Source organism: Colletotrichum lupini, chromosome 2 (genome assembly GCF_023278565.1).
Source record: "Colletotrichum lupini chromosome 2, complete sequence".
NCBI classification, from domain to species: Eukaryota; Fungi; Ascomycota; class Sordariomycetes; order Glomerellales; family Glomerellaceae; genus Colletotrichum; species Colletotrichum lupini.
In genome coordinates this window covers 4,142,298-4,165,289 of record NC_064675.1, presented here as the reverse complement: position 1 = coordinate 4,165,289, position 22,992 = coordinate 4,142,298, and the positions used below count along the sequence as shown (strand labels likewise).

General features: G+C 53.3%; 11 protein-coding genes across 11 annotated transcripts; 5 read left to right on the top strand and 6 right to left on the bottom strand.

Annotated features, from left to right (window-relative positions):
• Positions 1-205: 205 nt before the first annotated feature.
• CLUP02_03564 (uncharacterized protein) lies at positions 206-2,182 on the bottom strand (the record flags this gene model as incomplete). Its single annotated transcript, XM_049282584.1, has 1 exon — positions 206-2,182. One exon carries the CDS (start codon positions 2,180-2,182, stop codon positions 206-208), a length of 1,977 nt encoding a protein of 658 aa, XP_049139727.1.
• A 4,431-nt stretch (positions 2,183-6,613) lies between these two features.
• Positions 6,614-10,224, top strand: CLUP02_03563 (uncharacterized protein; the record flags this gene model as incomplete). The annotated part of the gene is made up of 18 exons (XM_049282583.1): positions 6,614-7,105; positions 7,208-7,354; positions 7,397-7,516; positions 7,663-7,734; positions 7,794-7,931; positions 7,986-8,033; positions 8,208-8,327; positions 8,432-8,500; positions 8,566-8,724; positions 8,758-8,881; positions 8,976-9,104; positions 9,171-9,246; positions 9,311-9,372; positions 9,431-9,582; positions 9,668-9,724; positions 9,792-9,871; positions 9,918-10,030; positions 10,121-10,224. The coding sequence occupies 18 exons, from the start codon at positions 6,614-6,616 to the stop codon at positions 10,222-10,224; spliced, it is 2,262 nt and encodes a 753-aa protein (XP_049139726.1).
• A 104-nt stretch (positions 10,225-10,328) lies between these two features.
• Positions 10,329-11,308, bottom strand: CLUP02_03562 (uncharacterized protein; the record flags this gene model as incomplete). Its single annotated transcript, XM_049282582.1, has 6 exons — positions 10,329-10,362; positions 10,419-10,575; positions 10,670-10,784; positions 10,845-11,071; positions 11,147-11,156; positions 11,210-11,308. The coding sequence occupies 6 exons, from the start codon at positions 11,306-11,308 to the stop codon at positions 10,329-10,331; spliced, it is 642 nt and encodes a 213-aa protein (XP_049139725.1).
• A 1,975-nt stretch (positions 11,309-13,283) lies between these two features.
• On the top strand, positions 13,284-14,333 carry CLUP02_03561 (enolase-phosphatase E1; the record flags this gene model as incomplete). Its single annotated transcript, XM_049282581.1, has 3 exons — positions 13,284-13,329; positions 13,448-13,488; positions 13,695-14,333. 3 exons carry the CDS (start codon positions 13,284-13,286, stop codon positions 14,331-14,333), a joined length of 726 nt encoding a protein of 241 aa, XP_049139724.1.
• Positions 14,334-15,216: 883 nt separating this feature from the next.
• Positions 15,217-16,122, bottom strand: CLUP02_03560 (nucleolus protein; the record flags this gene model as incomplete). The annotated part of the gene is made up of 1 exon (XM_049282580.1): positions 15,217-16,122. One exon carries the CDS (start codon positions 16,120-16,122, stop codon positions 15,217-15,219), a length of 906 nt encoding a protein of 301 aa, XP_049139723.1.
• Positions 16,123-16,600: 478 nt separating this feature from the next.
• Positions 16,601-17,466, top strand: CLUP02_03559 (ribosomal protein L23; the record flags this gene model as incomplete). Its single annotated transcript, XM_049282579.1, has 3 exons — positions 16,601-16,625; positions 16,894-16,961; positions 17,086-17,466. The coding sequence occupies 3 exons, from the start codon at positions 16,601-16,603 to the stop codon at positions 17,464-17,466; spliced, it is 474 nt and encodes a 157-aa protein (XP_049139722.1).
• A 94-nt stretch (positions 17,467-17,560) lies between these two features.
• On the top strand, positions 17,561-17,970 carry CLUP02_03558 (uncharacterized protein; the record flags this gene model as incomplete). Its single annotated transcript, XM_049282578.1, has 2 exons — positions 17,561-17,782; positions 17,872-17,970. The coding sequence occupies 2 exons, from the start codon at positions 17,561-17,563 to the stop codon at positions 17,968-17,970; spliced, it is 321 nt and encodes a 106-aa protein (XP_049139721.1).
• A 24-nt stretch (positions 17,971-17,994) lies between these two features.
• CLUP02_03557 (Tim10/DDP family zinc finger) lies at positions 17,995-18,446 on the bottom strand (the record flags this gene model as incomplete). Its single annotated transcript, XM_049282577.1, has 2 exons — positions 17,995-18,161; positions 18,329-18,446. 2 exons carry the CDS (start codon positions 18,444-18,446, stop codon positions 17,995-17,997), a joined length of 285 nt encoding a protein of 94 aa, XP_049139720.1.
• A 571-nt stretch (positions 18,447-19,017) lies between these two features.
• CLUP02_03556 (CorA-like Mg2+ transporter) lies at positions 19,018-20,935 on the bottom strand (the record flags this gene model as incomplete). Its single annotated transcript, XM_049282576.1, has 2 exons — positions 19,018-19,594; positions 19,644-20,935. 2 exons carry the CDS (start codon positions 20,933-20,935, stop codon positions 19,018-19,020), a joined length of 1,869 nt encoding a protein of 622 aa, XP_049139719.1.
• A 145-nt stretch (positions 20,936-21,080) lies between these two features.
• On the bottom strand, positions 21,081-22,314 carry CLUP02_03555 (uncharacterized protein; the record flags this gene model as incomplete). The annotated part of the gene is made up of 8 exons (XM_049282575.1): positions 21,081-21,256; positions 21,312-21,403; positions 21,460-21,478; positions 21,550-21,682; positions 21,776-21,920; positions 21,974-22,019; positions 22,075-22,184; positions 22,253-22,314. 8 exons carry the CDS (start codon positions 22,312-22,314, stop codon positions 21,081-21,083), a joined length of 783 nt encoding a protein of 260 aa, XP_049139718.1.
• A 198-nt stretch (positions 22,315-22,512) lies between these two features.
• Positions 22,513-22,977, top strand: CLUP02_03554 (microsomal signal peptidase 12 kDa subunit; the record flags this gene model as incomplete). Its single annotated transcript, XM_049282574.1, has 3 exons — positions 22,513-22,563; positions 22,650-22,709; positions 22,777-22,977. The coding sequence occupies 3 exons, from the start codon at positions 22,513-22,515 to the stop codon at positions 22,975-22,977; spliced, it is 312 nt and encodes a 103-aa protein (XP_049139717.1).
• Positions 22,978-22,992: the final 15 nt, after the last annotated feature.

Here is a 22,992-nt window from a genome sequence, read left to right as displayed (position 1 = left end):
GAGTGGGTAACTTCTGGTATTGTTCATTAATCTGGAGATATCTAATACACAGAGAGCGAGTTGAGTTCCTTCATCCAAACAGGTGTCTTGTCTTGCCAAGTAGAAATCCCACGACAGTCAAGTCGTGGCTACTGCCACAACCGAACAGTCAGGTGGAAGTGGCAATGTCCTGATGGTGACAACCCAACCACAAGAGGTGACTCGACTAGGAATGCGCTTCCTGCCAGCCACCAACCCACTCGACGTCTGCGAGATCGTTGCGCTTCTCCTTGCGCCAATAATTCCAATCTCTGCCCCTATTCCAGGGGCAGTCCTTGACCTTATCCTTCGGTGATTGTTTTTGTGTGATGTGATGTGTGTTGTTGTTGTTGTTGTTGTGGTGGTGCTGGTGGTGTCCGCCGTGTTCCCATGACGCGGTAGCAAAAGAATTGGCCCCAGCCGCATAGGAATTGTAGCCTAGACCAATTGCTCGTTGTCTAGGAACTTCTGGTGACATGTGGGAATATGAAGATCCCGTGAGGCCCCGACGCCGCTGACCGAGCGCGGCCCACTTATCAACGTTGTCCCGCTTAGGGGATGGTGATTGATATGTGGGCAACATGGCTCTCGCCTTAGGCGGAGATGGTTGTTGGAAGAAGAATCCGTCGGCAGCAAGGTCGCTGTCAATGTCATTGTGGATCAACTTGTGGCTGTCATGGAAAGAGCGTTGAGGTGTGGTCGCAAGGGGCGTAGCATCCACGGTCTCGCAGTCATCTTCCTTGTCGTCTGACTTGCCATCCTGGCTCCAGGTCCGCGAGTTGAGATCCTTCAGAGACTGCATCTCTCTCTCGCGCTCGGCCTCCTCTTCCTCCTCATCCTCATCCCACATGTCACTCCAGCTCTTGGAAACGGCATCCTTACGGCCAAAGACCAACGACATGGAAGACAAGTTGCTGCGGGGCTTTGCCATGTTGATGGGAAGGGAGCCGGCCATGGGTGAAACCTTGGGAATTGGGCGTGGAGCGGCCTTCATAGGTCGGCCAATGTGAAGGGACTGCATGGAGATGCCGAGGCTAGAGTTGAGTGTGGATGAAATCGAAGGAGCCTGAGCAGAGCTGAACCAGTCCGAATTCTGGGTCTCACCAGACTTGGAGAAGAGGTCCTCGTCGGGAATGGCGCTGAGCTGACGAATCGGCTGAGGAGGGCTGGCATGCAGGGCCTTGGCCCAGGGGAATGCACCCTGATCGACCTGGGGGCTCTGGATGGAAGGAGTGCGCAGGGGTTCGCGATTGGCGCTCGCCATGACATGACGCTCGGCGGAGCAGAAGTCATCATCATCCTCCTCGGAGGTGGTGAAGCTGATGACACGCTGGAGAGCAGAACGGGCACCGACAAGTGATCTCTTCTTAGGATCCAAGCTCATGCACTGAACGATGACCTCATAGGTATCCAGCGACATGGAGGGGAAAACGTCGAAAAGGGATTGCTTGTCTCTGGAGAAGTCCAAGAAAAGCGGATCCGCCTCGGTCGGAGTGGTGAAGGGGTTCCGCGAGAAAAGGATGTTGAGGAGGCAGATACCAATGGCCCAGATGTCGGCTTGGGCAGGAGAGTAGCCGGCACCCGCAGAGTCGTATTGCTCAGGGGACATGTAACGGTCGCTGCCAACAGTGTTCTCCAAAGTCCAGTTCTCGGTCGTAGCGAGGCCAAAGTCGCCGAGCTTCATGTCACCAGACTGGGTGAGGAAGATGTTCTCCGGCTTGATGTCTCGGTGGAAGATGCCCTTGGAGTGGATGTAGTCGACGGCATCTACGAGCTGCAGCATGAACTGTCGGACATGCTCCGTCTCGAGAGGGCCGTGGCCCTTGCGGATGGCTTCGTACAAGTCACCCTGAGGGCAGAACTCCAGAACCAAGTAGAGGTGAGCATCGGTTTCGAAGGTGTCGAGAAGGTTGACGATGTTGGGGTGGGATCCAAGACGGCTGTGGAGAACAAGCTCCTCGGATTTCTCGTCAATGGCGAAGTCGAAGCCGTACTCATCAGCAGCTTCCTTCTTAGTCAAGCATTTGATGGCAACGGTCTCGCTAGTCTTGGTGTCCTTGGCCATGAAGACCATGCCAAAGGAACCATGGTTGAGGGGAGAGATGGTCTCATATCGACCACCGAGGAGCACGCCATTCTGAAAGTTGTCTCTCAAGCATGCCATATCGAAACTGGAAAAAGAAGCTTTGGAGCACGGGGGTATCGAATTGAGAAACAACGATGTAGCGGCGAGGGTGATGTTACAGCCTTAAAGCAAGCTTTTCGAGGTTTCGTCGTTGCAGAGGAAGGAGGATTCGAGTGGTTGCTGGATCGAGAAGGATGGGTGTGAACAGCGTAGGATTCGTGTCGGTTGTGGTTGTTGTTGTTGTAGATCGAGAAGGAGGCGGGTTTGGTTGTTACCAAGAATATACAGGGTTGAAAGAACAAATCTAACAGGAAACAAGACGAATTTCTAACTCCTTTTCGTTGACTTATCAGAGGCTCATTGAGGGTATTTTTTTGCTGGAGACGGACATATGAAAGCGAGGGTCTGTTGTTGTTGGTTGATTGGTCGTTATGGGGTTGGACGATGTGGTCCGGAAAAGACAAAGAAGTATCGTTATGAGGACATTGAAATAGAGCAAGCTTGCTGGAAAAAGTGTAGAGAGTGGCGCCCGAAGGTCGAACAAGGGGTTCGCGAGGTCAACTTTGGATAGTTGATTCGCAGGAGAAATGAAGGCGTCGATTCCTAGCTAGAGGATTCAGACTGTTTCGAGATGGCACCCAACTGCTAATGCGGTTGATCGTTGGTTTGCTGGCTCTATTAGGCACAAAGGCCAGTTGACGTGATAGTCGATGGCCGTGGGTAGATGTCGTTGAAAGTGTGAATAGCAACGGCTTGCAAGCAAGCTGACTACCGGGATCGGCGAAGAGTAATGGCTACGGAAGCATTCGAGCGTTGAGCAGTGTGTGACAACGAATCGACAGACGAGAGTCGTTGGTGAGTGTCGGTCGATGGGAGGTGGGTAGCTCTTATCTCGATGGATGGGTGAGGGAGGTGTCGTTGCTTAAAGCGTGGACGGATGTTGAGTGACAAAGGCGAGGGCCAAAGTGAGTCAAAGGACACGAGGTGTGAGTCAATGTTCAATGACAGCAAATTGCCGAGGCTGGTGGAGATTGTAAGGAAATCGTGGTTCCTGAGGCCTCTCTTATCCTATCTCTGTCGATGGGTTGACTGATTGATATACTCTTCAACTCGATGGCAGAGCGTGATAGGAGATTGCGTGATTGCTTGCAAGTATGACTCGCGGGTGGGCACGCGGGAGCTGGCGTTGCGAGTATCGGTGGATTTGTTGATGGACGAGTAGTTGATAAGGAGGTCGGAGCGAAAGGGTGGTAAAGGGAGGAGGTTGAGGCGGGGGAGAGGAGGCTAACAAGCAAGGAGAGGAAGAGAGGCCGTTGACGACAATGATTGAAGGATGGTAGAGTAGAGGAAACAAGCAAGAGAAGGGGCGAGGATGATGAAGGGGGAGTATTAGAGTAAAGTAGGTAAGTGCAGGCAGAGGCAGAGAGGACCGTACGGTAAGGTAGGTTGGATGAAGCAAATGGGTGGTGGTGGGTAGGCTGGTGCAGGACAGGGAATACAAGGCGAGAGGAAGAGAGGTGTGGAAGTGAGCGAAGAGAGAGTGTGTGAGCAAAAGACGGCCAAAGAAGAAGATGGAGGTGAATGGACGAGGATGGATTGGCTTGGATAAGACGGGATGAGAGAGAGAGACAGAGCGACAGAGCGACAAGAGAGCGAGGAACCCCAGGAGCGAGATAGGCAGACCGGGGGTGGAAAGGCGAGCGCGGGAGTACGTACCGGGAACTGCGTATTGCGACAGCTCCGGGACGGTGAGGTGCAAGTACACTTACGGCGATACGTACCGACAAGACGAGGGTATTGGATGGAACTGAGAGAACTGGGACGGAATGAAAGTCTACCTTACCTTACGCAGTCAGTATCGGCACACAGTGAGGTACCTGGCCTTACTGCGTGGGGAGGGAGCTACCTAGGTACCTGGATAGGTTCCTTACCTGAGCCATGCTGAGGATGCTGAGGTAGCATCCTTGGGAAAGGGTGACGGACGGTCGAGAAAGCGGTGGGGGAAGAGTACGTATCATGTGCACACACGGGGCTGGCACCTGGCACAGGTACTGGACAGTCTGGGACAAGTCGCCAGGAAGCATGGCGCGCTACGTGGAATGATGGGGGGAGGGGAGTGGGACGACTGGGACGACCGGAACGCACGCTTGACCAACTTGCAGACAGCATTCAAAGCAGGATTGCTTGTCTCTCACATCGCTCTCCAATCCCCAGCACCAGACAACTGTCTCCTGCATATTATCCGTATGTATACCTTAGTAGCTACCCAGTAATAGCATGCACTACCCTATGCTATCCTGATCATCCTGCAGGACACGACTGGGCTTTCTTTCTCGCTGGGCTGGCAACGATGCAACGCAACCCAGCCATGCCTGAAAAGACTCCAGTCAGCCAGACCGACAGACCGACACTTCGATTGCTCGCTCCCGTCTGTTCAGATCTCAGCCCCCCTTTTGGCTCTGTTGCTTTCCCCAGACACACGACAACCAACCTCAGACATAGACAGCAGTCAGGTGTCTGAACTGTGGAGGGGGGAGGCAGCTTTCTCTCCATGCCTACGCAGTAGGTACCTATGCAGAGAACAGACGAAAGAGACAGCCAGTGAGTGAAAGGCCGGGTCAGCCCAGAAGCCCCACTTGCTGTCTCTGAATGGCCTGTTCTGATGTTTGTGTCTTCTCTCAAGGCGCCTGTAGACATTGTACATAGACGACTTTGGCTTCCGTTTACCACTCCGTTAGCCAGCTCCACGCTTGGAGGTCCAGACCTCGGACGGTGAGCGCTGAGGGTGTGAAGACTGTGACACTGTGCCATCAGCGGTGTCATAACGGGTTCACGGTGCCCAGTGTTGGCTGAGTCTGACGCACTGACGAGCCTCGAGGCCAACTTGGAAAGTCAACCATGTGCCTTGGTAAACCTAGTGCAAATAGTTGGTGTGAGCTAAGTACCGAATGGGCTGGCAGCCGTCTACCGAGTGAGGTACCTCATCAGCTTAGCCAAGAGCAGAGGAACACATAGGAGCACGACTGCATCACTCAGCGTCCAGGCCCAGGTGTACCAGACCAGCTGACTATTGACATAACCCACAGTGGATAGTCAACGGGTCCCGGCACGGCGATTCTCGCCCAACTTGTACCCGTCCGCCCCGTCTTGAGAGCACATATCATCATCTCTCCGGCCCCGTAGCCTGCTGGAACTGGGAGCTGCCAGCGAGGAAGCAAGAGTCGTACTTGTCGGGATCCTCTCCAGAATCCACTGAGAAAAAGGAGAGTGCAAAGAGGGAACTCGGTGCCCCGTTCCGGCGAATGGTAGACGGGGCTTTGTGTTGTTACTCATCGTCGGAGCGGACGATTCAACGGGACCGCCTTGATTGATAAACTTGATTGCTCATAACGGAGTACACGGCACGAAAACCTTCCGCAGTGACTTCCATTGGCTTCGATGGATGGCGAATTCAAGACGAAAGCAGTGTCCAAAATACGCAATCTCTGGGTAGCCGGCGATACCACTGTGTTGATACGTAAGACGAGAATGCGTTGCCGCGCCCTATGTAGTTGTTGTGTAGATTGACCGACGCAACCAAGTAGACACGGGGTCGGAGCCGAATAACTTTGTTAATCAACATAAACATCAACAATACGGATGCCGCAACAATAACAACCTGCGAAGAACGCTGGCGCGAGGGGTGCCCGCAAGGCAATTAAACTCGTGCAGCAGCGTAACTATGACGAAGTCCGGTAGCAAGGTACGCCATAGAGGGGACCAGCGGTGCGGGAGATGGCAGGTAATCTCAGTAGCATCAGATGTATCTCGCAAACCCAAGCTCAGGGGGGAAAGGGAGATTGACCAGCGGGACAGTGCGACTGACAAGGGCCTCTCGGAAACTTGGTTCGAGATGTGGGAAGTTTCCTTGAGACAGCGGGCGAACCCCTGCGAAGTGCATGAATCCGCGAATGGCTGGCAGGCTGCTCAACCGGGGGGGGGGGGCGGCACGTTCGCACGTTCGCAAACTCGCTGGCAATGAAGGTCCAAGGTGTGATGTGCGAAGTGGCTGCAAGGGACCGTCTGGGGTTGAACACTCGAGGTCTCGAACTTTTTCCCCTCTCTGGGTGTTCTCACTTCTCGTTAGCTCTATCGCTGTGCGGCTTCGTGCAACATTGATTACTGGAACGGCGAGACCTGAACGACCGTATTGCGTGCAAGTGATGACATGTTGTTGCAGGACAGTACTCTCTTGTGATTTATTATGGAAGTAGGCGTGCGAATGAGAAGATAATTGGCTTGTAGAGGAGAGAAGTACATACAATCGAAGTCAATAGATGGCACCGAAAAGCCAAGGTATTGCGAATGCCCAGGAAGGAACGTGCTCAAACGTTTATTCCTACACGGTAGATCATCGCTGTACGGTAGACGATGATGAACGGTGATCATGTTTTGACGGAGGGCCTACTGTCCCATGGACACGACGCCAGTATGGAGGTAGCCCAAGCAATTTTCCGTACTGCCACTCCGTTCAGAGCACCCGTACCAAAAACCAACGTACCTATTGCATTATGCACTGCCGGCTACGTACCTGACAGCCACCATAGGCACAGCCAGTCAGTACCAACCGTCCTTGGAAAGTTTGATCCACTTGAATGCGTCGTTAGTCGCCACACCGCCCTGGGGGTACGTGGTCGGCAAGTACAGCTCGCGCAGCGGCTGGGCGAGGACAGGTCCAACCTCGACATGACTGCCGCGTACTGCGAAACCAGCGGAATGCATGCAGGCTGCCAGCGCCAGGAAAAGCCAAGCCATGCTCCAGGTGATTGTATGTTTCTTTCTGCCACGGCAGCCGTCGCCAGCCAGTCAAGGCCCGTCGACAATCCGGGGTGCCAGACAAGCCAGGCCTCCCTTCCCGTTGCGACGGCGCTCCAAATCGTCTGCCGCCTGCAGCATCGACGAACAGAGATAGAGAGTAGGGCGGTCGCAGCGGGAAGCGCGCAACCTTTTTGCCCTTCTTACACAATGAGGGAAGGCGATCGACGGGGTCCAGACGGCCTTAGATGCAAAACTAACAATTCATAGTGCCAGAAGACCATCGCCAGACTCTCATTCGCTGCTGGCGCCAACACAAAGTCTCGCCTGCCAGGTACGGGTACCAGCAGCGCTGGCCAGCCGCCAGAGACTCTGGCCTCACTGAGTTGGGCCTGCATTTGCATTATCGGTTATCCAGTCCGAATACTTTGAACGAATACAACATGGCAAACTGCCGAGAGTGTTCCCTTGGACAGTGTACGCGGTGCCGGAATGAGCCACCGTGTGGATATTGTCAGGGGGGAAAAGAGGTCCTTTCTCTACATGTTATGTTACGCTCTCAGTGGACTTCCATTGATCGTGAACTTTCATCATTCTGGTTAGGTAAGGTCGCCTTATCCGTCCCTGGAATTCGGAAGACCCCGTGACTGCTTAGCATCCACGCCACGACCACGGCTATTCCTATTGGGTATCCTTTTACATAAGCTATCCATGCTGATTCGCAGATCTGGATATCTCGACTGAATGGACGTGCCTGTTATGGCTTAGCTTCCAAAGATAGAGTGGCAACGCAACGGGTCCCCCGATTTTCCTCTCTCTTTACTGCGTATGTACTCGGAAATCATGAGGGATCCAGTCTTCTCGGAAAACGTGGACCTGGATCATGGCTGAAGAATATCGTTATTTGGCCATTTGGTCATTTGGCCGTGGACCGAAATTGGAGTGCATTGCCGCGGTACGGATACAGCCTACAGGCCACGTCCACGATCCCCAGGTCCCCAGGTCCCCTGAACAAGAATAGTAGCAGATTTGCAACTCGTCACGTCAGTTGCCCAGTCCTATGACTCCCGTCCCAACAAAAAGTCTCGGTGGATATGTCAGAGTAGTCACGTAGTCAGGAGTCAGGACAGTTGTTCAACTCTCATTGCCAGATTGCCCATTGCCATTGCCTGCTCTTGCCTCCTTCTAACTACGTAGTAAAGGCGACTGTGGAGAGTTTGGTGACTTTGGGTTGGTACTGAGAGTTCGAGACTCTTGAGAACGTGCCCAGAGAGGTAGAGTCAAGAACCGAACACTCATACGGAGTCTACCTAGAGGTATTACTTTGTACCCGATTGAGAGCATTACTGGCCGACCGTTACCCAACGGTGCTCTCAACCCCTCCGTTACAGTACATACCTAGGCACTCACGAGTCACGACTGTCCAGAGACGGTGCACGGAACCTAGTTCCTTCCTAAGGTAAGCTCCTGCCAGCCTCTGTGCCTCTCAAACAGTCAGCACGCCAGCCGACAACGCCAGCTGTTTACCTCGTACAATCTCACGACTGGATTCCTTGGGCTTCTGTTTCACTTGCTCACTTGCCTTGGTCTCATTGGTCGTATGACACTGCACTCCTTTCGACCTGCAGATGGGACAGAAGTATAATCGCGCCCGCTCGACATTGGTTATCGCGTCGCAGACCTGTTCAAAGCATCCTTACTGTCAATCCCGTCCCGTATCTTGTTCGCACAACCAGTGTTATCTGTTCACTGGCGCTCCTCTGAACTCTCTTATCCATGCTTTGCAAGTAAGGGAAAGAGAAGTGCTCACGGACGGCCAGGAGTTCCCCAGAGTTTCCCACGAACTTGGGAGGTCCCCAAGCGCCGCCGGCCCTGTGCCACAAATCCTTCTCCATCGACTTTCCAGAACTAGAAAACGGGCTTTCATGGGTCCTTTCCTAATTGGTGTCTAACCTCCCTCCTCCATTCGAAGGGGTCCCAATCTCCTTGCTCTCCCTCTCACACAAGCTGCAGCTTACCCCAGAGTGATTTATCTCAGATGACCCGTGGGCCTTTGATACGGGTGGGACATTGCTTCTGCGGAGAGCTTTATCTTGCATTATCGTACGGATAGATGAGGCAGCTATCTTTCGCGGTTCCTCTTTTCGGTTCACTCTTAATCTTGGCCGTAAGCAAACGAACCGATCTGCATTCTATGTACAGTTGTCCATTCAGACTGTCCTTGAAATTACAGCTTCGCAACATGGCGACATTGAAACCTTGAACCCGCCCACCCCTTGCTTCGTATCGATAATTTGGCCCAGTCCGAGGTCTGGGGAGGGGCCTAAACGTCCAACTTTCGTCCGATCATTGAACGCTGATGTGACCCCCCAGTGCTCCCACAAGGCCACCTCACCTCGAAGGCTGGACCCCAAAGAGGCCCTACAAAGTACACAGTTCACAGGCTCAGGGCTGATGCTTTTGCTATGTGTACTTAGCGCCCGTGACGCTGAGCCTTGGCTGATGCCGATCACGGCCGCTCCTCGAGAGTGTTTCAGAGGTTGACGCTCTTCGTCATCCCCTCATTAACCCAGATTGGTTCTTATGAAAAGGTTCGTAGGAAGTATGGGCACCTCGGGAAGCGAACAAGTGTACAGTCCCAGCCGGTATGTATGTGCCGTCCAGACGACGTAATAATCGCGGAGTTTGCCAACTTGACTCCTACGGTGTGGAAACGCATCCCTGGCATAGCTCAATGGTTCGGCAGACCGGGCTGACGGTGATGAAGGCGCGGATAATCATGTAAAGGTATCAGTCATAAAGTGAGGGTAACCGTGGCCTCCTTTCTCATCAAACGGAAAATGGGGGGCCGCAGTCGGCGTTCGTGTGCTTCTCACGAGTCACCACGCATTTCCACGTCCCCGGTGCCACTCTGTTCCCCAACGACTCGGTCGTGTGACCGGGCAATAGTGGTCTCACTGCTGGATGAATGACACTGAAGAAATATCCCCCGCCACCAGAAATCGATCCCCACTATCCACGAGAGAGACGTAGGAACCCACGAAAGCCTCAAAGCCGTAGTACGCTCATTACTGCAGGCAATTGGGGGGGCTTGTAAAGTGCCAGCCAGGGCTCAGCTCCAAGTGCCTTAAGAGGCGGTGCAGCCATCGACTGAGAGGAACAGACTAGAACTCTGAATAACAGCTGATTACAATGTCTCGCTTCAATGTTTGATGGACCTCCATGGCTTGTCTCGTCTTGCCGTCCTATCTGGCGATACATGGGCCAAAATGGCTACAGGAAACTGACCTCGCTTAGGCGACAGAATGTCTTGCCAAGGACATGAGAGATGCCACGATACCACCCCACCACCACCATCACCAGCCAACCATACAAACCCCTTCCCAATGAATTAGAGCGTTTTGCAAGTGTTTTGCTTTTTGCGGCTGGCTGGCAGGAAAACAGTAACTTCGTTGCTGGCGAGTAAACCGGCCAATGTGACTGGTCGGCCGCAATACGAATGGGGTGATGGATGCGTAGGACCACGGAACTGGCGGGCGAGTACGACGGATCGTCGCCGGCGTTCGAGATAACCCCGCCGCCGCGAGCGGCGAGCTTCACGGGAATGAACGCCGGGCATCCGTACGTCTGACCACGTACTCAGGATGTGATAGAAGCATGTGGTTACTTATGTCAACGATGTTCGTAATGGGATGACTCTCGTTAAGTCCGTCAGGCGTGTCACAAAGTCACTCTTCAGGTAGATTGAGTTGTCTATGTAGTAGTGTTGAGTCCTGGAGTACTTTAGTTTCGACCACCGTATCAACTCCGTAATGAGATAATGTTTCGCTCCGTCACTCATACCGCTCTATCAACATCTCTGGCCCCAAATATCTGTCTAGGCTCGTGAGAATATGTGTCAAGCTACCGCGGCGGCGAAAGCACGTGTGGCCAACAGAAAAACAAAGCTTATCCACCTCGCCGTCACTTGCGTGTTACGGAGGCGAGAATCGGGCCAGAGCCGAGGTCCGTGATGCCGCCACGCGTGTTTATCGAGGCCCGCGAGATGTTCGTTCCTTGGCCACGCGGTCCAGTTCCTCACCGTATGTCTCCGTCCTCGCTCATTCGTGACTTTCTTCGTTCTCGCGGGTGCAACTAGATCCCACGAAGCAGGCCGTGCGCTGCGCTTTTTCTTCCATCATGCTTCTAGGTTTTCCCGTTGATTCACACCGTTGGGACTCTAGCACGAGGACGTGTTAGCGCACGACAGCAAACGCATCTCGACCCTCAGACTATTAGGCCAGTCAAGGCAGATGAATCCACGATGGCAAGGAGATGGAAGAAGGCGTGACGTATCGTGATTATTGGGTACATCTTGCGTCCGTTCGGCATTGGGCAAGATTCACGCCGTCCGCACCCGCTTGCTCGGCCTCGATCCGCTGCTTGCCCATTGGCACATACCAATATTAGTGGCCTGCCCATCACCATCAAATGCCAGCGAAACATGTTGCTCGTGAGAGCGGGACGCCTCCGAAGCTCGAGCTTTATCGACCGAAGAAGACAAGCATCATAATTTCAGAACGGCATGGCGCAGTTGGCGGTAGTCTGGCTCAACTGCCACACGCTCGAATGCGGACAGAAACATCTCTAGGCCAATCTACTCGTGCAGAGTAGCATCCGAAAAACAAAGGGGTCCAAAAGTCGTGTGGCTTGTCAATTCAAGGCACCAATCCATTGGACCCTTGCTGTTGCGATGACTACGCTGCTGTCGCCGTTTCCATTCCAAGTTCGTTTCGGCAATGTTTGTTTGCATTGCGGTGGCATCCCGATTCCCCATGCCCCTTGCGGGATTCTGGCGTTGGTATTCGTAAAGTAGGGAGATAGTCGTACCACGAGAACACAGATGTGACAGGGATTGATATCCCAGAGAAACACGATTGGATGGAAGGACAGCAACGATGAGACTGCACGAAAAGGGCACGGCATGTGTGTCAGAGGTTCAATCAGCGGGCCCGAACGGACTAGGAAAAAAGTGAGGAAACCATTGGCCACTTCGAACTTCAGCCCAATAACCTTGTTAACCGCAGCGCTTGTATCTGCCCTCTCAACTTCCAGAGTTACAACCTGTCAACTTGTCAGGAACTCCAACTTCCAACCAAAGCTAAGAGATAGCTCCAGTCTCTTCTGGCGTGCTCGTTTTGGTTCTAGAATCCCGCTTAATAGATCTCGGGCAGATACGGGGTTCTCGATACCCATAAGCGGTCTACCCAAGATGTCAAATCCTAGGCTTCTCGGCCGGTGACCTGAACCAGGCGTTCCGTTGAAAGGATTTGGGGACAAGGCCGGCGTGCTCCACGCAAGGTACCCGAGCACATCGTCCTTGGGTCCGTCGACGCCCGTACGAGGACCGGACGACGACCTTCTCTACGTTTCTCTCGAGTTCATCGGTGAACTGTCAAATTCTCACGATGGTGGGGAACCAGACCGCCTGACAATGCGCGACGGACTCGCGACCAGCTTCCCGCCGGCCCCCCCTTTCCGGCCCCAGAGTTCACCGTCCGGCCGCAAAATGTTCATCCACCTACTCGCTACATGAGCCTTGAGAGAGAGCCACTCTGCCGCTGGCGTCGGCTGGTCCGCGGACGACGGACTCGTTCCAGCCGCTGCCGCTTGATATCGCCCACAATTGAGTGCTTCCTCTTCAGTCTTCACCGCTGCTTCAGTGTGAGGCCTTGGTCATGCAATCGATGTCTTAACAGTCTGCTGCTATTGGGCCATGTCACCGGCTGCTACCATGGCAGGCCTGGGTTGGTGTAGCCCTCTGCGACCTTATTCGCCATCTCCACTCACACACACCTTTGCGGCGTTGCGCAATCCAACTTTTCTCTCTTACACGGGCACACATACCTACACAAACACACACACAACTTACAAGGCACATCTCGCACCAACTCCCACCTGCACTGGGCAGCCATACGGCAAATCTGCAGGTCTGCAACCGCGTTTCCCGTTCCGGCCCTACTTGACTTCCGGGCGCTGGCTTGACCGCCTTCTTCTAATCTCCCGCCGTCACCTCCTTCATGCATGAACTAGCTAGCGCCTATCAACCTGCCTCCGTTGAATTGCGGAAAGCTTGAATTGGGAAGTAAACAGTTCTTTGAAACGCCGCTGAAGGATTTCAATCTGGAAGCGAGAAGAGACAATCGCAAAGAGGGAAGGGAAAAAAAAGTCTTCTCGCGCGTCGCGCCCCAGAGTCTCACTGTCTTGACGTGTCACTTCGGGAATTAAAATTTTTTCCTCTTCCTGCTGCCTCACCTTGTCACGACAACGCACAATACCAAGTTTCTCTCTATAGACAGCTCACACAATGGCCCACAGCCTCGGCGCTATTAGTGTCGTATTGCTCGATATCGGTGAGCACCTTTCTTACCAGATGCCGAACTCACCGTATCCAGGATGATTTTGTTGCATTGGCGGATTCAAGTCTTGATTACATTGCGTATGCTGATTCGAGACTTTCTAAATATGCAGAAGGAACCGTTTGTCCCATATCCTTCGTCAAAGACGTGCTGGTATGTCGTCTCACCCCAAGTTCCTACCAACCACCCACCCCCTGGTCCATCGGGTGATTTGCAGCCCCCTCCGGGTGACTTCCTTGAATTCTCCTCCGATGGCACGGAGGTGGTATTCTTCATTCCGAGCCGGGCAACCGTGCGCTTACTCCCACGGCGGCACAATCCCGCCGATATCATTGCCGTGCTGATGTCTCGGTTTCCAGTACCCGTATGCCGTCGATGCCCTTCCGGCTACCCTAGACAAGCAATGGGACAATCCCGAGTTCGCAGTCTACCGTAATGCGTTCCCTGAGGACTGTGTGTCTGATCGACCAGTCTTCGAGGCGCACTTCCGCGACCTTGTCAAACGCGATGTCAAGGCATCGTACCTCAAGGCCCTCCAGGGTTACCTCTGGAAAGAGGGCTACAAGTCGGGTGAAATCAAGGCGCCTCTCTTTCCGGATGTCGCTGAACGTCTTTTGTCCTGGAAGGACGCCGGTCTACGCCTCGTCATCTACTCCTCAGGCTCTGTTCCCGCCCAAAAGCTCTTCTTTGGCTACACAGATGCTCAGCCGGCGGACTTGACGCCCCTCATCTCGGGCTGGTTCGACACGGTCAACGCCGGCCTCAAGACTGAGCCCGGCAGTTATGCTTCAATCCTGTCAAACTTCGCCGGCACAAAGCCTGAGGAATGGCTCTTCCTCAGTGACAACCCCAGCGAAGTCACAGCCGCAATCATGGCCGGAATGCAGAGCATTCCCGTCGTCCGCCCCGGCAACGCTCCACTCCCAGATGACCTGAGCCCAACGTTGCAGCCGATCAGAGACTTCAACGAACTCAAGGGCCTTGGATCCAAACACTGATACGCGACTAATTTGGCTTGCGGGGTACCCGACGACGAGTGTTGCTCCTAGACTTTGGTAGCGCTATTGGAGACATGCCGGCATGGAAACGCCTCGAATACAGTCTGCATCCGGTGAACACCATCTTCAGCTTTCCCATCTCCGTCGACTGCCCAATTCCACATCTCTTGTCCCGTCCATCCCATCCCTTACCCTTCAAGCAAAGTCTGTTCTAGATGCCCATCGCTCATTCCTCGGCTTCAGACGCGTGGGATCTCATACCTAGCTTTACCCGCAACAGCTGATAAAAGACCGGAAACGAGATGGCCAAACTTGTGAGAAACAGGCAGGTCGAAGCTGTTTCCATTGGAGCTCGAGACCTTGACGCCCCATCCAAACGCCAGAGGGCCCGCGGCAGCCGACCAAGTCCTTGTTTTGTCTCGCATGAATTGCCGATTGATCCAGATGTAGAACATGGACTCGTCCGTCCCGTGGAAGGCAGGTGAAAGCAGCCGCGCCGGCCCCTCGCTTGCAACGGGCGCTTGCCAAATGCCCGGACGGCGGGGTTAATCGTGGGCTCGTCGTGCCGATGACATTCGTCCCACAATATAGGTCATTGTTGGCTTATTGGAAACGTGACATCTTCGAGGCGTCCAAACGGAAGTGAAAATATGGACGATCGCCTGTCGATCGTTGTGAGGGGAGAACGCTTGGAACTTACACCACCCCAAGGCCCGCCTCGGCGTCTGATCGTCCAGTATTGCCCCCAAAAAGGCAGCCAGAATCGTGATTGGGCCCCGTCTTTGATCACAATGGCAACAGTGATGTCCCGTTTTCAACCCACTTGATGATCTGCCCGCCGGCTCCCTGGGCCGAAAAGTTGATCCAATCTAGCGGCATGTAATCATGAACCCTTCAGTGTGATTGTGAAGTTGTTACGATTCATGCCCGGGTTGAGCTCCTGCTTGGCAAACAAGGGCAACGGTTCGCTTGAAGCATTTGCCCTCTTCCAGAGTGAATACACCAGCTTGTTGGTGGCCTTTCCCTCAAGTTGGACGTATCCCAAGGCCGTCATGATCTCAACCAACCGATCCTGAGAGAAATAGCGTGAGTTATCGACACAGCTCCGAGGGAGGACCAAGAATAGTGAGGGAAACAGGGCGCGAGTAGCATCCGATAGATCGTCTCCAGGCTGGCGGAGAAATGAAAGCGTGCGGAGAAGCATCTCACCACGTAGTGAGTGGTCAGGAACGTAGTTGACAACCAAGCTGAGTGAGATGATGTCAAATCGATCCGAGTCGTCCATTGGTAGCGGTCGCTCCATGAAATCCTGCTGAAGGATGCCCGCCCGTTGGCTGTTGAGGTCGATGAGAGTCATTTCGAAGACGCCGCTCTTGGAGCAAGCGTTATCAGTACTGAGAGCGCCCACTTCGAGCATTCGCAATCGGCGATGCGCCCCGCCCTCGCTCTTCCCCTCACTTCGAGTGTCCTTGGACTTCAATGGCTGCAAATCGGCTGATCGCAGCCAGTCCAGGAGGACTCTCGAGCTGTCTCCGCCGCGATCTACTCGTTGGCCTTGGAGACTGGCTCGCTGGTATTCCTCGAGCCCGCCGAGGGCAGAAATTTCGGCTGCAACCGCTGCTGCCTCCCTCTCATCATTCCGAGCCAGTGCTTGCTGGCGCTTCTTCTGCAAGGTGTGATGAGTGTTGATAAGCGTTCTGGTCTCTTTGCGAGATATGGACTTTGCTTTTTTGATAGTGGGAGGGCGGCCTCTGGACAACAGCTTATTGGCGGGCTTCGTCCTTCCCATGTTTCTGACACTTGTTTGGGGCGGAGAAGAGCGATCAAAGTGAGGAGCAAGAGGGCTTCGATTTGCGCTTCCGGGTCGCGTACGTTGAGTGAGCTTTGGATATTCTCAACGAGATCAATATCAAAGTCGACATAGCAGATGCTTGGGGGTTTTTTTTTCTTTCTTTTCCCTGCTCGAAGAGTGTAAGTCGAGCCTTATGTAAGCAGTCTGCTTCCTTTTGGCAAGTGCTAGGTTGAGCGCGGTTCTAGTCGGGTTAGGCTAGCCAGCAACGGCGGAATGATTTTCCTCATCACTTTCCCCGTCTCCTCCAGCCAAGATAAGATAACGAATTGGGGCGCACAGACCAAGTCAACCCTAAGCCCACAGATGAGAGAAAAAAAACATTTGACTTTCGGAATCTCTTCTTTTTGCACTCGACCTCGACACCGACGACAACCCAGCTAACCCGCCCAACCAGCCAACATCCCCATCAGTCACAATGGCCCCCAAGGACTCGAAGAAAGGTACTTGAGAAATCAACTCCCGGTAGCAGCAAGAAATACACACTTGCGAGCGCAACATTCCCAACCACCATATACACAAAACGCACACAATGGCGACTCGACAAAATCTCTTGTTTCGTCGACGGCAACGGGCAGAACGGTGACGGAACGGGGGATACACCAACAATCTCTACGCCGAAACCTCTCTCCCGGAGCATCATGCTACAGCAGATCTTGCGAGTTCTTTTGAAAATAAAGAGCGATTGCTGATGCGACATCTCTACTCTAGGCGGTGCCTCCAAGGCGCCTAAGGGCTCCAAGCAGGCCAACAACGCTGCCAAGGCTGCCCTGAAGGGTGTAAGTACAAGCAATATACCCCTCTGCCCGCGGCTTCCCAAGACAACCGAAGTGCCTGCGGCCGAAGGAGGACGGGATACTGTCTGCCACCACAAATTAGAAAGCTGACAGCATCTTCCCCTAGGCCCACGGTCACTACAAGAACAAGGTCCGCTACACCACCTCGTTCCACCGCCCCAAGACCCTCGTCGTCTCGCGCGCTCCCAAGTACCCCCGCAAGTCGATCCCCCACGAGCCCCGCCTCGACGAGCACAAGATCATCGTCCACCCCCTCAACACCGAGTCCGCCATGAAGAAGATTGAGGAGAACAACACCCTCGTCTTCATCGTCGACGTCAAGTCCAACAAGGCCCAGATCAAGCAGGCCCTCAAGAAACTTTACGACATCGACACCGTCAAGATCAACACCCTGATCCGCCCCGACGGCTCCAAGAAGGCCTATGCCCGCCTCACCCCCGATGTCGATGCTCTTGACATCGCCGCCACCAAGCTGGCTCTCGTCTAGAGCGGATGTTAATTTTCCGCGAAGGACTGAAACGGGAATGGGAAATGAATAAGTAAAAAGCAATTCGGGTTCATTGACTGCAAAAGGCATTGGCATGGGCGTCTCAAGGTTGTTGATACAGATTCCCCAGGAGTGGCATCTCCTCGAGGGCACCAATCGATTCTCCCGGTACTCAGGCTGGAGTACCATGACCGTGTTCAGTCTCAAAGAAATGCACATGAACGCGAAATTCGCTTCCGGTGACCATCCTTGTATATCCAGACGCAAACTTTGCAACCGTGAGATCGTTGTGTATGCCAGATATTGTTGTAAACCTGTCAGACGGTGTTCTGACATGATGGGATTGCCATTCTTCCTCGTACATAGTGATACATATGCTTGTACATGAGCAACTTCCATCCGAAGTTTCTCTACGCCCCTCTCTATTCGGTCTACCGTTTCCCCCACGAGTATGCCGTTGTGACGTGTTCCGTATCCTGTTTCCTGTTGTTCCAGCGTGTGTGATTCGACGGTTTTCTCCAAACCCATTTAACCAGAGCGCATGTTGTTGAGGTGCTTCATCGTGAGGAAGTTGACGTCAAGGAATCTGTCAACGCAGTTGGCCAGGCATCCCTCCTCGCCCTTGTCCAGCTTCGAGCCGCGGATCGAGCCACTGACGCACTTCTTCCAGCAGATCTCGGTGAGAGCATGGGTTTCTATTCATGATTCGAATTAGCTGCTAAGTCCTTTCTCTCTCTCCCTCTATGTCTGCAGCCATCTGATTAGACCGCGCACATACGCCAATGCCTCCCGTAGTCTCCCATCACCTTCAATCTGCCATGCTCCCCTCTTCTACGGCCCCATAAGATGAGGATATACTAACGTGACTGAATTTGAGATCTCTGCTGCTCGTTGGCAAGGAATTGGCGGAGCTCAAGCTTGTCCTTGTCGTTAAGCTTGTCGAGGTCTGAGTTCTCGAGCGCTGATCTTGAGGAGTCCATCGTTGTGTCTTTGTGAGATTTTCCAGATCCTTGATAGTACGTTGTTCGTTAGGGATTGCAAGTGCGGGATGGAGGAGCGTATGTTGGCTGTGACGATAGTATGGTAGAGGTCAAAAGTCTTCCAATATTTGCCTTTCCGTACTTCTTGCATCCAGCTTTTTTTTTGTCTCCACTATAACCTGGGCATCTCCCATTGGCTGAGTATGGGCGCGAAAACCAAGCACGCACAACGCCATGTACTTATCAAGATCACAGAGCAGTGCAAAGAAACATATCCTCAGCTTCGTGAATAGTGACTTAGGTTGAGTAAGCCTTGCTGATTTGTAAAACCGGCAAGCATTAGAGCTGCGTGAGGCATGCATTGCAAAGTTTGGGAACCAATTCGTATTCTCTTGTATCTACCAAGACTAAATTAAAATCGATCAATTGACATGAAAGCCCCATTGTCCAATCCCGTTGCTTGTTTTGTTGCTTGCACAAGCCATCACGGTTATGCTTCATGCCCTACTAATATAACGGCATGGAAGGAAAATCAAGTCGTAACGTTGACGACAGCGCCCCGATGTATTCTTCAGATGTACTTGTACTTGCGAGCCAAGGTCATGCTCACAACGCTGAAGAGAATCAAGCTTCCAAGAATGACAAAGAACGGGACAAGAGAAGTGTCCGCAAAGGGAACCGGAACGTTCATGCCGAACAGTCCACAAACGAGGTTGAGCGGAACAAGAATCGACGCGAGGAACGTGATCTTGCTGAGTACTAAGTTCGTGTGTGTACCCTGAGAGATGCTGTTGATGGAAAGCTGAGCCAAGTAGTTACTGTGGGAGCGAGACAGAATCTTTTCGAAGTGGCCGAGGTTGGTGACCATAGTGACGACGTGATCCTGTATATCGCCGAGATAAAGTCCAATGTCCATACGGGGTGTAACCTTGTAGTTCTCGTTGCAACGCTTGGTAAAGCCTCGCAGGACATCAGCTTTGCCTCCAAGAAGGCGCATGAGAGCCATGGTGTTCTTGCGCACTCGGCCAATGGACCGCAGAAACTGGTTTGAATCATCCTCGCGGGCGACGAAGACGCCGTCCTCAATGGCGTCAGCCTCTAACTCAATGTCGCGGATGACTGGAGCAAAGCAATCCACAATATCGTCACTGCCCAACAGATTAGCACTGATAATCGACTTCGACTGTGTCCACTTACATCAGAGCATAGCAAATCCAGTCGCTGCTCAGCGCAACGTAGTCCCTAAGCAGGGCAATCCGCTTGCGCACGTGAGAGGTGTGGGCATTGGGCTCGAAACTGAAGCTCAGAGTACCCTCGCGAAAGACAACGACATAGAGGTTGTACGGCTCATACTCCAAGCCGTCGTCTTCTTGTACTGGGGTGAAAGATCGAAAGCTTGCGAAGTAGTACGAGGGAAACAGCTCAATTTTCTCCCGCGCTTCTTGCGTCGTAATATCCTCAATTGTCAAAGGATGGATACCGAATGCTTTGCAGATGGCGGTAACCTCCTCCTTGGTAGGGCTGTTGACATTCAACCACCAAACTCCATCGGACTCATCGGCGGGGAGCGTGAAGAGGCCCCGAAGATCCTCGCCGGGAAGAACCAAGTCCCCAAGTTCTGCTGCGTGGATCGTAGATTCCCAAGCCGAAGAAAAGAAGCTGAACCGGTTGGGGTCCAGGGGCTGCTGGGTAGCTACAGGCTTATTCTTAGCATCTTCGGCGGCATGCTCCTTCTCCGAGATCTCCTGCTCATCAGAGGTGTCAGAGGGCATGTTGACAATATCTCCATCAACAGTGCTGAGTTGCAGCTGAGGCTGTCCCTCAGACGTCTGTGTCTGTCGTAGGTCCGGGAAGGCACGGAGAGAATCGCGGCGACTAGCCGTTCGCGATGCCTGGTCAGACTGGACGAAATTCTCCAAGTAGTCGAAGTCGATGTACAGCTGGTCCTTACGCCGGGGATCTTGTAGAGGGAAACAGACGTCTTCCTCGGCCGACTGGTTGGTGGCTAAGCTGGCGCCGTCATCGACCGTGAAAGGTCGACTGCGGTGGCTACGGCGGCTGCTGATTGAGCCTGCGCGATGCAGGTTCTCCTCGCTGCCCTTCCTCTCGGCCTTGGACTCAGAGAAGGACATGCCACGCTCGCGACGGCGCGCTTCAGCGAAGGCTTTGACCGAGTTGGGAGGGGAGATGGATCTCTGGTCGGTGACCGTCTCAACAGTCGGTCGACGAACCCGTCGCGCATGCGGCGAGATGTCACCTCCCTCATCATCGACAATTGCCTCTTCGAAATCCCGAACCCTGATACTTGGCGACCGCTCACCAGAAACCGAGTCGGGCCCAAGAAGGCGCGCTCCATACAGAGTGTCGAAAGTGCCTCTTCGAGGCCGCTCTGGGTGGGGGCTAGTGGCAACCTGAAGGCGGTGGTCGTCGAGCTCAGGGATCGGCGTCTTGAAGCCGCCCTCAGAGATATTCTCCTCGTGGTCAGACATGTTGACTTTGGTGCTGCAACCTGGCAATATTGCTTGGTTTCACAGCCAACGAAAATATTGACCCGCTTGTGTGGGTAGCTCGTTTGGTGGAATGGGTTGTAAGTCTCAAACTCGTTCCTCTTCGAAGGCCTCCGCAACTCTTGAATCAGGCGGCGATACCCATAACTGATGCGTATTCAAAGTAGACCGTTACCGAATCGCACTCCGCGCGGCCGGCGCGGTGTGCGCTGAAAGAGTAGCGAGCTTCCAGGGTGGCTGTGGTCGTGCCAGTCCCTAGAAGATGCGTACACGCTGAGGAGACAGCGTTGACGCACAAGAATGCTGGAGATGTGATGTTGTATTCCGGTTATTTCTGTTGATTTTGAAACCCGATTACGGAGGTTTCTTGTGCACTCCGCTGTAGACCCAGAAACCAGGACCTCGGAGTGAACAGGTGGGTGAGGTAGCGTCAGCTGCGAGTGAAGCCAACTTGGTGGTTTGGAGTGTCGGGTAGAATATCAAGTGGGTCTTTCGACCTGGGAAACTCGAAAGTCGAATGCGATTCTATTATTTGTCGCAGCAGTTCGGAAGACACAATAGTATGTGAGGTCGAGGAGGTGATTATTTGTTGTTACGAGCGGTGTTGAGGGAATCGGATAACGATCGAGGAACAATGGTCGTCGGTTTAGGTGGTGCGAATGGTGACCCAAGGATGTGGGACTTTGTCTTCGTCGTCCGGAAACAGTATGCGATTGTTTTGGTAGGTCGCTAGATCAACCACCAGAACAAGATCAGACTAATCTGATGAAGAAAGCTGGTCTGACTGCTGCACAATCAAATGAACAAAAGGTTGGTTTGCACAGAAAAAAAAGGAGTTTGGACGACAGGTCTTCTCGGTTGTCCTGAGCGTGTTGAGGGTTTTTTTGAAATTTTTGGTGGTGAATGGAACCGAAAGATGACGGGGACGGCCAGAAGGTGATCAAATGCAAGGGAAGATTTCCCGGTTCTGAGTGAAAATCCGACTTGGAGCCAGTGAGTCGCTAAGGTAGGTGGCGGCACAGGCCAGCCGAGAGAGACTTTTTTTCAGGTTCCAGGCCAAGGATGTCTGGGTGTGTCATACCAGTGACCCCACACAGTCCGCTGGCCTGTTTAGCCTGTACCCCATCGTTCGCCTTGTGGTTGGGCTGCACCCAATAGCAGCTGCTGGAGCAGGAACATGGTGCCGAAGGCTGCACGGAGTGAAAGTGAGCTTGCAAACCAGACCTGAGGACTAGGGTCCGTGCTTCACTTGCTTCGGAAACGGCATACCTGTTCCCTACCTACCTAACCTTACCTTACCTTAGGTGCCTTGCTAAGAGACGTTCCATTTGCTCCTGCCACCATAATACCAGATCATCCATTGTTGATCACCTCGAGATCGCAGACCGAACCAAATATTCGAATACACATCTACGGCCCGACAGTCTGCACCAACGACTTGGCAAAGAGGTTGCTCACCACACCAATCCATCTTCCAGCGCAACCCCCCCCCCCAATCATCAACCGGCCAACAACCAAAAAGAACAACGCTTTTGGACAGTTTCGCGGGCGCAATTACAATGGCCGATCAAATCCTCGACCAGGTTCGCGATATCGCTGAGGGCCAGATCGTACGTCACCCGGTGGAAACCTGCCTCCCCTTCGGCTTCTTTGACGCATCTCCAACTCCCAGACGCTAACGATGTGTTCCCTACAGGACTTTGAGGGCCAGAAACTGGCAGATCTCCTCGCGACTCTACTTCTCTCGGCATCTGGAGTAAGTTCTGACAATTGTTCGATATCAAACTTGAAAGCACTCCATGCTGACTTGCCCTTCCCTGTAGGTTCTTGCTTTCATCATCGGATACATTCTGCAAGACATCAAGCTCGCAGTCTACGTTGGCTTAGGCGGAACCGTACTCACATTCCTCCTTGTCGTGCCTCCTTGGCCCTTTTTCAAGCAACATCCAGTCAAGTGGCTAGAACCTGGATCCGCGTCCGGCTCCGGGACACGAAACGAGGTTACAATAGGGAAGTCGGGATAGCCGGAACCAAAGACG